Here is a 13,527-nt window from a genome sequence, read left to right as displayed (position 1 = left end):
ATATTCAAGAAGTCATAGATAATATAATTATCGATATTATCCGCCGGTTAACTAATTTTTTATCCGTATTAAATATGGGTCGGGTCGAATAATTTATCCGTTTTCGACCCGAACCATATCCAAACCGACCCGCCCGTTTGTCCCTCCTACTTGTGATTATGAGTTTGTGGATAAAATAGTTGATGCAACAGAGTAATCTTATAAGACTTTGATCTACCATGTTAACATAATTGCAAAAGAGAATTAAGCTTTTTCTGAAGATTGTTTTCACCCTAGCTATGTAGGTGGAAAAACGAGCTGATATTAAATGGCAATAGTGAGTTATCTTAGGTAATTACCTCTAAAAGTTCTGAACCTCATCCACTAAGGTTCTGAACTCTTAGCCCATCATCGGAGGCAGTGGTGGAGCCGGAGATTTTATTAAGAGAATTCAACTTTTATAAAAATAATGTTGGGTACGCGAACAAAATCTCACACTAAGCTGAAAAGATTGGAGTCTAAATATAAGGTGTAAGGATCTCGGAGTGAAGGTTTTTGGATAAAATCGTGCAAGTTTGGCCCAAAGAGGTGATAATATCACGCCATATTTAAAGTATCTATGGGTTGCTTTAGCAACAACTGATATTAGAGCCTAGGTTTAATGGGACGAGTATAATGGTGGCAGAGTGATGGCGTGGGGCTAGGTCTACTTTTCTCTTACGAACTTCGAGATGCACCCAATACAAAAAGAAGCTAGGTGTAGGCTTCGGTTGCCTTACATACTAATTTGGGTGGTATATAGTAATTCTCGAAAATTGGCCTGTGATTCGTGGTAATGGGCTACGTAGAACTTAGTTCGATAAAAAGATCTGTGGTTCGTGGTGATGAGCCACGTAGAACTTAGTTGAGAGTGAGATTATTGGGTGTGCGAACAAAGCCTCACATTGGTAACTGAAAAGATTAGAAGTCTACATATAAGATGCAAGAACTCTTAATGTTATTAGGCCTTTAGGATAAAACCATGCAGACTTGCCCTAAAGTGGATAATATCACGCCATGTTTCAAGTCAAGGGGATTCAACCCTTGTAGTTATCATACATTTTATTATTTTTGGCTTGAAATATACATGTATGATAAGTAAATACTTTGAGCAAGGGGTATCATATGAACCCCCTTGCTTCAATGTGGCTCCGCCACTGACGGGAGGTAACAAGAATATGGTGTAAGCAAATTCAATGAACTATCTAGTGGCGAAACCCGGATTTTAAAATATAAAGAAGTTAAGGGAATTCAACACATTTAGTATGTATACACAGATTCTTAGTACCTATATGTGACTTTTCAGCCAAAGGTGTCAATGACAAGATGGTGGTGCAAACAAGACCACGACGAGCCTATTGAAACCACAGTGCAGCAAATGAGTAGTATGAAGGTGTGACAGAGAGAAGTAGTAAGATGTGAAATCACTTTTGAATATAAATTAACTTGTATTCACAGAACAACGAGTTCATGCTAAGATTATGAATTTTTCAATTTAAGACCTTAAGAAATGATAAATGGCATCATCCAGCATTCTAAATATACAGTTCTCATTTTCAGTGAGCTCTGCAACAGCAAACTGAACCAGAGACTAAAGAGGTGGTAAACCTTATAGAGCAGTTAACGTCTAATTGAATTGTCTTTAATTAGTTGATACAAATATCTATTGAAGATGAATAGAATTGAAAGACCTGTTGTAAAGAGATCCCATAGAACTCATATTTGTGAAATGGTGATATGATAATCCAACAGATCCTACAAGTTGTTATTAATTTATCATCTAGTTGCTTTGTTTAATTAAAGACATGCAAAGGAGTTGTTCACACTATATAGTTGCTTCATTTTGAGACAAGACTTTATATAGCTGGAGACATCAATCTGAATTCAAAGCACTACATTCAAGAATTTAATTTTGCAAGTCTTGTGTCCAATAGTCTTATATTGGGAGATATTTCTCATATTGCATTGAATGAAAACATTCCCCTCCAAAACTATCATTCTAATTCTCTCTCTTTCATTCACTTCCAACAATACAGGAGAGAGCAATTAGCACCACATTCTTGAAGTTGACTCAATAATAACTTCACCAGTTCTGAAAAAGTCAAAAGATGGCAGCTTTAGTGGGCAACCTCTTACGCAGATTAGAAGAATTTCCGATGCATAAAGTGGATCCTCGTATAGCTGCAGAGCTGCAAAACATTGAGAAAGCATTCAGTATCTTGCTGTCTCATGTACAGGATGCTGAATGGGAATTGCTGAACCACTTAATAATGGATCTCCGATATGCTGAAGGCAATCTCCTGTATGGTGAATGGGCTCTCCCGTATGCTGATGGGACGCTCCTGTATGCTGATCGTGAAGATCTCCAGGATGCTGAATGGGATCTCCATGAAAAAAAATGGAGAACATCAAATGCTCGCTTTGATATAAGCAAATTGCAGAACTCCATAATGATGCATACCTGGCCTAGGCAGGTTGCAGCTTGGGCAGCTGATGTTGAAGAAATAGTTATCAGTTATGACTTCCATTTGCTTAACTTCAATACCGGAACCCTCTTCAGCAAGTTCGTGTATTCGTGTCCTTTCATGTCGGATTCAAATAATGTGGTTTCTAAAATAAGAAACTATTTGTCAATTCACTCTTGGTCCATAAGAACCTCACGAATGATTCAGGTATTCTGCCCTATTGACCAGAGTTCTGCTGAGGACTGTGTATTGTTGTTAGGAAAGGTTTCGGAAGTGCTTGCCAGCCCAGATATGGCAGAGATGTTGCAGCAGCTGAAAAGGACCATATCCCCTCAGCATCAGACAGTTGATAACTTCCTTTCAAACCATGATTCAAGAACTAAACAAATTCGAAGGAATCTTGAATCAGAAGACCTGATAGGACGAGCTGAGGAGGTGAAACTTGTTGAAGGTTTGTTATTGGCAAAGGCGGAAGAAGGTCCTGACATTATCACCATATCAGGGGAGGCAGGAATTGGAAAAACAACTGTTGCAGAAGCTGTATATGAGCAAGTCCACAAACACTTTGATTGCCACGCTTGGGTCTTCGTGTCTAGGAACGATTCTACTAGGCGTGTAATGCAAAACATCTTGAAAGGCGTCCTGAAAAGCATTTCAGTCATGGCTCCAAAAAATATAGACACACTGGAAAAAGAGTCAATGAAGAAGTTGATGAACATTTGGTTGATTGGAAAGAAGTTCTTGCTGATCTTGGACGATGTTCCATCGTGGGAAATCGTTCAGGAAGTAAAGGACGCTATACCTAGAGGCAGCGAAACAACAAAGATACTCGTTACATCTCGGGTAGAAAAATACAACTTCCCTCTTAAAAATCAATGCAAACTAGATCCGATATATTCATCCGACTTGCTGCACAAGCATGCCGGAAGCTCTGAGCGTGGCAAGGAATTCTTATCCACCGTAGAATCAGTAGATAAGAATATTGTGAGACTATGTCGTGGTCTCCCTCTTGCTATCGTAACAGTGGGAAGGATGCTCTCAACAAAGCATGCGGCTGAAGATTGGATCAAAGTCCATCAAATGTTTTTGCAAGGGGCTAACTTCATGTCATTATGTTATGCTGATTTAAGCCCCGAACTCCAAAGCTGTTTCTTGTATGCTGCCTCGTTCCCTTGTCACTTTGAGATCTCATGTAAAAAGTTGAAACGTTTGTGGATAGCCGAGGGCTTCGTGCATCAGGACAACAATAGAACATTGGAGGAATCAGCACAGCTTCAACTAGAGGAGCTCATCCACAGGAACATGATTCAGGGAGTCAAGAGGAACATAGATGGAAAGGTCAAAACTTGTCAAATCCTCCAAAGGATACGCGAATTTGCTTTGAGAAGATCCGAAGAAGATCATTTTAGTGTCGTCCTAAAAAACTTAAAGAGCACGCTCCTGGAGAAGTATCATCGTGCTTTTTATTATGATGCCAGCTACAATGGTACCTCAACAAGTAAGTTTTCTCGAAAAAACTTTAGCAGGCTGTACTCTTTTCTTGCACTTGAAGAAAATCCGCACCAGCCCCTCAATTTAAATGATTTCAAATTGCTATCTGTCTTGGAACTTCAAGGTTTTTGCCATGAATTATTGCCTGATGCCGTAGGAGATTTAGCTCTACTACGGTATTTAGGATTGAGGGGAAGTAAGATTAAGAAACTACCAGTGTCTCTTAAGAAGTTAAGCAGATTACAAACTTTGGACACCAGAGACACATTTATAAGTGACTTGCCTTCTGATTTAGAAGGTTTGGGGATGATGAGGCATCTTCTTCTAGAAGGATCATTCACTGACAAGGTAGTGAATCTTAGAGATGGAATTATTGAAGCCTTTAAAGATCTTCAAACGGTTGCTGGACTTAAAATGACAGAAGCTATAGCAAAAGGGTTAATTCATCTAAGAGGCATAAGAAAATTATCGGTTGGTGCAGTACAAGGTTCCCATTTGGTTCCCCTACTTGAGGCTATCAAAAAAATGGAGTTTCTCAGATCCTTTACAATGAAAAGTTCTTTTGATCAGGATCAAAGTTACGCGCTTCCACTCATTCCACTGTACAACCTAGAAAGGTTGTGCATTGGTGGTCCTATGAGGAATAATTTTCTTGATTGGTTTGGTAAGTTATACAATCTTAAGTCCTTATATTTATGGAACAGCAAACTTACTAAAGATCCTCTCTGGGGTCTCCAAAATCTGCCCAATATTATCCTCCTATCCCTTTGCAATTCGTATGATGGCGAAGACATTGTGTTTGGAGATAGTGGTTTCCCCAAACTGAAGAAATTATCCATTCTCCATTGTCGAAATCTTAGGAATTGGAAAAAGATACCATATGGTGCAATGACAAAGCTCGAGACTTTGAATCTCGGATATTGTCCCAGGCTTGTTTCACTTCCAGAAGGATTGGAAAAACTGACCTCTCTTTGTTCCTTACAAATCTCAAACATGTCGGCTCAGTTCATGAAAGATGCTAATGAATTGCGATCAATTTCCAATTTTTCGATATCTATTCAAGGCATAAAAAACAGTTCTTAACTCCAGGGAATTTCCTGGTAACATCAAAAGACTCTGAAAATGAAGCCAACTGATCCGAACTCCAACTATTGGAAGACTCCTTTGTTGTTGTTTTTTTCTCATGTTCTTTTATTACCAGAAGCTGTTGTGATATTGTAATGAAAACACTTTGATATATGTTCTTTCCAATAAAAGTTTGACATTTTTAGTTCTGCCCAAGTTCATATGTTCATGTCATGTTAGTTTTGCCCAAGTTCATATGTTCCAGACATTCCATAGCTAGGTTCAAGATTCTTCTTTATTCATGTATCCAAGATTGATGTACACATTTTTTGACAAGGCAAAAGCTAAGAAGGTGTAAGGTATTAGCATTTTCTTCCTCGCTCGCCCGGCGTAGTTTAAGCTAACGTGCGCCGACCTCGTCAATGGCAGGAAAATCACGCGGTCATCCTAAAAAGCAACAGATCAAGGTTGATGACAAAATACCCAAGCTTAGGAACATCGGAAGTACCTCGTCTGCACTCATGGAGTCAATCTCAGGGACTTCCAAAACACAGGTAGGAGGTGGAATACTTACCCAGATCCCTTATGTCGGAGCCTCTGCATCTGCAAGCCCTCAGACCCTTATTCCTATGCAAGTGAATTTGAGAGAGAGTGTAACCCCTCCTCTATCTAGGGGTGTTACTATTCCATTGGGCAAGGAGCTGGAAGCTGGAAATCAAGCTCCAAAATCAGCTGAAGCTACATTGGGGAAGAAGAAGAAAGCTGAGAATCAGTCACCAGCACACAATACTGTTTCATTGCTGGAAAGTACCAGGGAACCAACTTGGGCTGGGGTCCTTAATGGAAATCGATCAGCTGCTAATGGTATGCCTTTGTACTACATTACTCCTGAAGTAGTGGAAGGTAATCTTGTGGCTAAACTTGAGAAATCAGATTTAGAAGCTGAAACTTTAAAATGGAAATGTGCCCTAATCATTTATGTAATTGGGGAAATGCCAGGGTATAATTATATGCATAGATATATATAAACCAGATGTAGAATACAGTCACTATGCCAAAGATCTATTCTCATGATGATGGATACTACATCGTTAGGTTTCAATCCATGACTGATATGAAGAAAATTCTGTATGAGGGACCTTACATAGTCAACAATAGACCCACGATAATGAAACAATGGAGTCCACAGTTTGATTTTGATGCTGAATTTTTAACTGAGATTCCTCTTTGGGTTAGATTTCCCAAACTCCCCATGAACTACAGGGGAGGTAGCTCATTGAGTAGAATAGCAAGTATAATAGGGATTCCACTATTTGCAGATGAGTGCACTACCAAACAAACTAGAATCTCTTATGCCAGAATCCTCATTGAGGTGAATGTCACTAAACCTCTTCCTAGCAAGGTCCATATTATGGATGACTCAGGTAGGGTGTTTGATCAGATAGTGGAATATGACTGAAAACCTGAATTCTATGGGAAGTGCTTAAAAATTGGTCATGACTGAACAAGAGCTCGCAAGGAGAAGGTTAAGCATGTTCAACAGCCTAAAAGAAATAGGCCACAACTTGTGAAGTAAGTGTGGAAGAGTACATGAGTTGTGTTAGCTCCTGCACACAAAGGGAGGAAAATAGCTTACTACTTGTAAATGGGCTTACTACTTGTGCTGATGAGAGCAGAATAGCAGAACCAATACCTGCAGAAGGTCAGCAACAATCTCTTGAAAAAGGGAAGAAAATAGCTGAAGTAAATGACATACCTCTAAACTATGCACAATACAACTGGTAAGCAAAGATCTAGCCAACAGACAAATGTAGCACTGATGGCTAATTTGTCAATACCATCTGCACGTGGTACATCCAAACCTACTTGATGTCTTGGTTGGTTTGGAACATTAGAGGTACCAACAAACATTATAAGCAAAAGAGTTGGGCACTTATATTAAAGAGAATAATATTAAATTAGTTGGTTTAGTAGAAACTAGAGTCAAAAACGATAAGGCAGATGGCATTGCTAATAGGGTAGTGTCAGGCTGGCAAGCAAGATTTAACTATGATTATGTTGCTAATGCAAGGGTCTGGATATTATGGGATCCTTCCTACTACGATATAACAGTGATAGATCAGTCTTCTCAAGCTATGCATTATGATGTTAGAGGAAGGAAGGTTCAAATGAACTGTCTCATGACAATCATTTATGGGTTTAACATAATTGAGATGAGAAAGCCCCTATGGGTGCAATTGCAAAACCTTGCAGCATAGATCACCAAGCCTTGGCTCATTTGGGGAGATTTTAACTCAATGTTAAATATACAAGGCAGAATACATGGGAACCCAGTAACTAGTAATGAGACTCAAGACTTCACATACTTTATGCAATGTTTGAACCTATGTGAATTGCCTTGGAAGGGGGAATACTTTACATGGTCTAATAAACAACAAGGTGCAGATAGAGTTTTCATCAGGATTGATAGAGCCATTGGAAATGATGAATGGATGAATACCTTTGGTCATATGGAGGTGGACTATAAAATGCCTTCTATCTCAGATCATACACCCATGATGATCATTTTAAGGAAAGCTGAATCCAGTGGCAAGATCCTATTTAACTTCTTTAATATTTGGGCTGATCATGAAGACTTCTTATCAGTGGTTGAGGGAGTTTGACAGACACAACTAAATTCAGACACCATGAAAGATATCTGGTACAAGTTGATAGGTCAGAATTAAAGCAACTTAATAATAATGAGTTCAGGGGAGTAACTACTAAGATAGAGCATCTCAGATACAAGCTGCAGGATACTCAAGAGCACCTGAACAGAGACTACTCTGATGCAGTTGCATTAGAGGAGAAAAGGTTACTTGAAGAGCTGGAAAGATGGTCACTAATATAGGAAAGCATCCTTCAACAGAAATCCAGAGCTAAGTGGATAAAGCTCGGTGATTCTAACACCAAATATTTCTCAGTTGTCATGAAGGAAAAAGTCATAAAAAGTTATTGCAAAACTTACTTACGCCTTTGGAGATAGACTCACTAACCAGAAGCAGATCCAACAAGAAATAATCCCTTATGGGATCAAGATCGGATCACTTGCCTGCAGTGAACAGAGAGATAATAAAATTGGGACATGTCCTCACACACTCCCAGCAGGTGAGTATGTGTGCTGAGGTCACTAACCAAGAAATATTTGAATCTGTGTGTGCAATTGGAGATTATAAAGTACCAGGTGTTGATGGATATAATGCACTATTTTTCAAAAGAACTTGGACACTTATCAGACCAGAAGTGTGTCATGCAGTGAATGAGTTCTTTCATTCAAGCAAGCTTCTTAGAGCAATTAATTGCACAGCTATCACCCTGATTCCTAAGGTTCCTCATCATACAAGTATCAATGAGTATAGACCTATCGCTTCTTGCACTGTACTGTATAAATTAATTGCCAAAATTCTTGCAAACAGGCTGCAAAACGTTATTGCTTCCGTTGTGTCTGACACCTAAGGCTGGCAAGTGGGCCGGTCCAGGACCGGGACCGGCCCAGGACTGCGGCCCAAGTGGGTAGTGGGCCTAAACGGGTTGAACCGTTTAAGACCGGGACATGGGGAGGTGGGCCCGGCAAGTGGGTCGGTCCTTATCTTAAGAGTCGCGAGACAGGACCGTTTGAGACCGGGACCGGACCGGTCCTAGCGGGCCTAAACGGTCCCAGCGGCCATAATTTTAAAAAATAAATCTGCCCGTTTGGGCATTAAAAATCTAGTTGTTTCCTCTACCAAAATAGCCGTTGGCTATTTACAAAATAGCCATTTAACTCCCAACTTGGTTTTAACTCCAAACTTTTTATAATTATACTTTTTCTCAATTTTCAACTATATATACCCCCTCATTCTTTCATTTTTCTCAACGATAATTAATTTTCAACAAGTTGTTCGTCAATTCGGTAAACTCGTTCCAACTCTTAAGTTTTAATATTATAGTTTTGTAGAAAGAAAGGTTCCTAAACCTTGTCCAACTACAAATGCGGATTGGGCTAATGCTAAAATACTTGTAGATTTTTAAAAAAAAATCATATTGCTACAAATGAATTTTCTGGAAAATATTATCCTACTATTTCTAACTGTTTAGTTTATATTGCAGAACTTGCAACTTTGTTTGATCATTTTTCAGGGGGTGGAGAAATTTATCAATTTGCTATTGATTCTATGAGAAACAAGTTTAAAAAATATTTTTTTTCCATTTTCCCTATTTATGGTGTTGCTGCCTTGTTAAATCCTACTATGAAATTAGAGGTCCTCAATTTTGGTATGAAACTGTTTATAATGGTTTAGCACTTGAAGATGAGGAGTTGTCTAAACTTCTGGATACAATAGCCTCAATTAAAATAAAAGTTCAAACTATTTATAATACTTATCAAGTTGCATTAGAACATGTTAGACCAAATGTTCCAACTCCTTCTTCTTCTAGTTCTCAATCATCTAAAAGAACTGCGGGAGTAAGAGCACTTAGTTCTTGGGCGGGGTTCAGGAGTTCTCAAGTTCTAGTACTAGTGATTTTTCACAACTAAATGAGCTTGAAGTTTATTTGTCACAGAAAATTGAGGTAGTGAATCCCGACGCTCCTTTAATATTTTGGAATGATGGAAGGACAAAGAAAAATACTTTCTGATTCTTTCAAGGATGGCCCGAGATATTTTAAGTATTCAAGCATCAACAGTGATCGAAGTGCACTTTCAGTCAAGCAAGACTTCAACTCGGTGATTATAGAGTGTCTATTAGGGAGATCTTGAAAAAATAAGTACTTTTCAGAGATTGGATCCGTTCGAAAAGAAGAAATTTTGGACTTGCTGAATCACAACCAGAGGTAAACGAAGCTTACGAAGAAATACTAGATGAACTTGAGGAGGATGCTGCTTCGCCCGAAAGCGGTGATGACCAAGCTTCTTTTCCGCTACCACCAACGGAAATTCCTCCGGACCTTGAAGGATTTATGAAATTTGTAAGAGATACCATGTAACTTGTATGAACAAAAATTAATATGTAACTTGTATTTTGGTACATCTTGATTAGTTTCTTTTTCTTCTCAATGGTGGTATTAGCACCTTGTTGTGCTCATTCCATAAGGGGGAGGAAGACTAAGAAAGATATTGCCATATTTTTTTAATGCTATAATAAAATTATAACGCTTTGCTTTGAATATCTCTTTACAATATTTTTGTCTTTAAATTTGAATTAAAATATTTAGGTCACAATTCTATAATATAATTTATAAGGAATTGCCTTAGATATTTTTATTACCATTTTATTTTCTTTAACTTCTATAAAAAAAAATTAAAAAAATAGAAAGTATCTGTTGGGCCCACTTAGGCCTTTGACCGGCCCAATTAGACCGGGACCATTAGTTCGTGGGCCCGATCTTGGGCCGGTTCCTACAAAAAGCCCGTGAAGCCCGGGCCCGCGAAGCCTGCCTTAAGTTGGGACTAGGCCCACTTAGAACCGGCCCACGAATCCCACTTAGGACCAAGCCCGGCCCACAAGCCAGCCATAGTGACACCCAAGCTGGCTTCATTCCTGGAAGGAAAGTAGCAGATAATATTCTACTGGCCCATGAGTTAGTCAAATCTTATTCTAGGAAGAATATTTCTCCAAGATACCTCATCAAAGTGGACATTCATAAAGCCTATGATACAATCGACTTGAGATACTTGCATCAAGTTTTGAAATATTTGAGATTTCCAGTTCAATTTACCATCTGGATCATAGAGTGTGTGTCAATACTGAATTATACCATTCTCGTCAATGGGGAGACAACTAAGCCATTTGATGCAGCTAGAGGGCTTAGGCAAGGAGATCCTATGTCTCCATTTCTCTTTATCATAGCAATGGAGTATCTGAGCAGGAACCTAAAGATACTTAAGCATGAGAAAACTTTCCACTATCATCTTATGTGCTCTAGATTGGACCTAACTCATTTGAGCTTTGCTGATGACTTTCTCCTTTTCACAAGAGGATATACTACTTTTGTTGTCCTATTGCATCAAAAGTTCAACACCTTTTCAGAAGTTTCTGGGCTTAAAGCAAATCTAGCCAAAAGCTCAATATATTATGGAGGAGTTAGCAATGAACTAAAGCATGAAATCCAACAAGCTCTAAGGTATAGTCAAGGAGTGTTGCCTTTCAAATATCTGGGCATACCTCTTGATGAAGCTATCAATATTGCAATGGCAACCTCTCATTGACAAAATTGTGAGCAGAATTTCTTCATAGACAGCAAAGAAACTATCTTATGCAGGAAGAATAAAGCTAGTCCAAACAGCAATCTTTGGCATCCAAGCCTACATAGCTCAAATCTTTATTATACATGCTAAAGTCATCAAAGCAATTTGACGCACACTATAGAAGCTATATATGGTCTGGGATAAATACAATAACCAAAAAGTTTTTGGTGGCATGGGATAGGATGTGTTCTCCAAGAGCTGCCGGAGGATTGAATATGATTAACTTGGCCATGTGGAACAAAGCTGCTATCACTAAGACCTGCTGGGAGTTGTCTAACAAGAAGGACAAGATATGGATTAGATGGATCCATAGCTACTATATCAAAGAGAAGGAGTTTATGCATATGGGAGTACCAAAGCAAGCCTGTTGGATAGTTCGAAAGGTGTTTGAGGCAAGGGACATGTTACACCTTATTAGCAATTTGTCACAAGGCACAGTTAGGGGTGTTCATGGTTCGGTTTGGTTCGGTATTTCCCTAACAAGAAACCAAACCAACTAAGTCGGTTCTTCAAATATTGAAATCAAACCAAACCAATTAAGTCATTTTTTTATCGATTCGATTTTTGTCGTTTTTTTAATTTTTTCGGTTATTTATCGATTGTTTTCTTAAATATGAGACATACACTACCAAACACATATTCCGGAGACTACATTTTCAACGTAACACTATCAAACCAATTGCTCTTTGAAAAATCTATCATTTACCAAGATATATTGATGGTAATTGAATCAACTAGCGATGAATAATTTAAGTACTCAATTAAAAATCAATTATTTTTAACATGAAATAAATTCATGTACTTAGCAAAAGAAAACTACCAATCAAACTAGAATGTAAAGGCAAAGAATTAGATTATTATAATAGCAAAAAACTAGACTAAATATATAAACGACTAATATGTAACATAAAATTTTGGAAATTTTATATAAAAATATACATATATATAGGTGTAATAATAAATTTAAATACCTACTTCTATAGTCGGTTTGGTTTGGTTTTTTCGGTTATTTTTTTATTAAAACCAAAACCAAACCAAATTTGATCGGTTTTTAAAATTCAAAACCAAAACCAAACCAAACCTAAAAAGTATCGGTTTTTTTGGTCGGTTTGGCTCGATTTTCGGTTTGGTTCGATTTTTCGGGTATTTATGAGCACCCCTAGACATAGTCATAAAACAGGTGTACCTGCAACTAGTAGGAGTATTTCCAAAAGTTCCATGGAAAGGATTGATGTGTCAAAACCAAACAACACCAAAAGCCACCTTCACCATGTGACCTTCAGGTGCAAGGAAGAATGTTAACAACTGATAGATTGAAGAAATGGGGAATGCAGATAGATAACACTTGTTGTTTTCATCATCAACAACCAGAGACGCTAGATCATTTATTTGGTGAATGTGAATATAGTAAATGCATATGGTACAGGCCCATGCACTGACTGCAAATTAAGTACCCTCCTATAGACTCATGGGCAGCAAATTATCAATGGATAGTTATGAAAACTAAGAGCAGATCTCAACTGGCAAGAGTACTTAAGCTAGTCTATGCAGAGTATATTCATGCACTGTGGATTGAGAGAAATTCACGGATCTTTGAGAAGCAAACTACTGTATGGGAGGTCCTAGCGAGAAGAGTGGCTTGCATATGAAGCTTCAGAGTTGAAGGCTATACGCGAGTGTTGCTCAGCAATTGTAAATATTATTCATTAGAATGTGTTTAGCAAGGCATAGAAATGTGTTTTGTTGGATACTTTCTTTTATATTGTAGAGAAGGCTGAGATGGTCTACTCAGATTTGTAAATGTTACATTGGTGATTAATGCAAAAAGTTTAATTACCAAAAAATAAATGAACACATTTTTATGACATTTTCACTATTATATTTGTTTACCCGTAAAACGGTACAGTTAAATTTATACGTGGTTTATAGACAATTGAATTAATTTGATCCTAAAATAATAGATGAAATAGACAAAAATGTAAGACTTAGCCTTGAAATTGAAATGAAACGACAGATATCTTGATCTCGGGCGCAGAGCTACCGGGGGCAGTAAGAACAATACGAATAAACAAGAAAGTAAAATATTATTGAGCTTTTGATAGAATATCGTGTATGCTTGTCGGAAAATCTCCCCCCCCCCCAATAACAATAGAGCTCACTATTTATAGTTGCACCTAAGGAACAAGGTCCTAGGATCAAGCCTATTTTTAATGACAATTATGA

At 38.1% G+C, this 13,527-nt stretch overlaps 1 protein-coding gene across 1 annotated transcript; it reads left to right on the top strand.

Moving 5' to 3' along the window:
- The first annotated feature begins 2,126 nt into the window (after positions 1-2,126).
- On the top strand, positions 2,127-5,057 carry LOC107763973 (putative inactive disease susceptibility protein LOV1). Its single transcript, XM_016582488.1, has one exon. The coding sequence runs from the start codon at positions 2,127-2,129 to the stop codon at positions 5,055-5,057; it is 2,931 nt and encodes a 976-aa protein (XP_016437974.1).
- The last annotated feature ends 8,470 nt before the right edge of the window (positions 5,058-13,527 follow it).

The sequence above is a fragment of the Nicotiana tabacum genome, chromosome 11 (genome assembly GCF_000715075.1).
Source record: "Nicotiana tabacum cultivar K326 chromosome 11, ASM71507v2, whole genome shotgun sequence".
In the NCBI taxonomy this organism is placed as follows: domain Eukaryota; kingdom Viridiplantae; phylum Streptophyta; class Magnoliopsida; order Solanales; family Solanaceae; genus Nicotiana; species Nicotiana tabacum.
The sequence above is the reverse complement of the archived record's forward strand: the minus strand, read 5'-3'. Positions and strand labels throughout refer to the sequence as shown.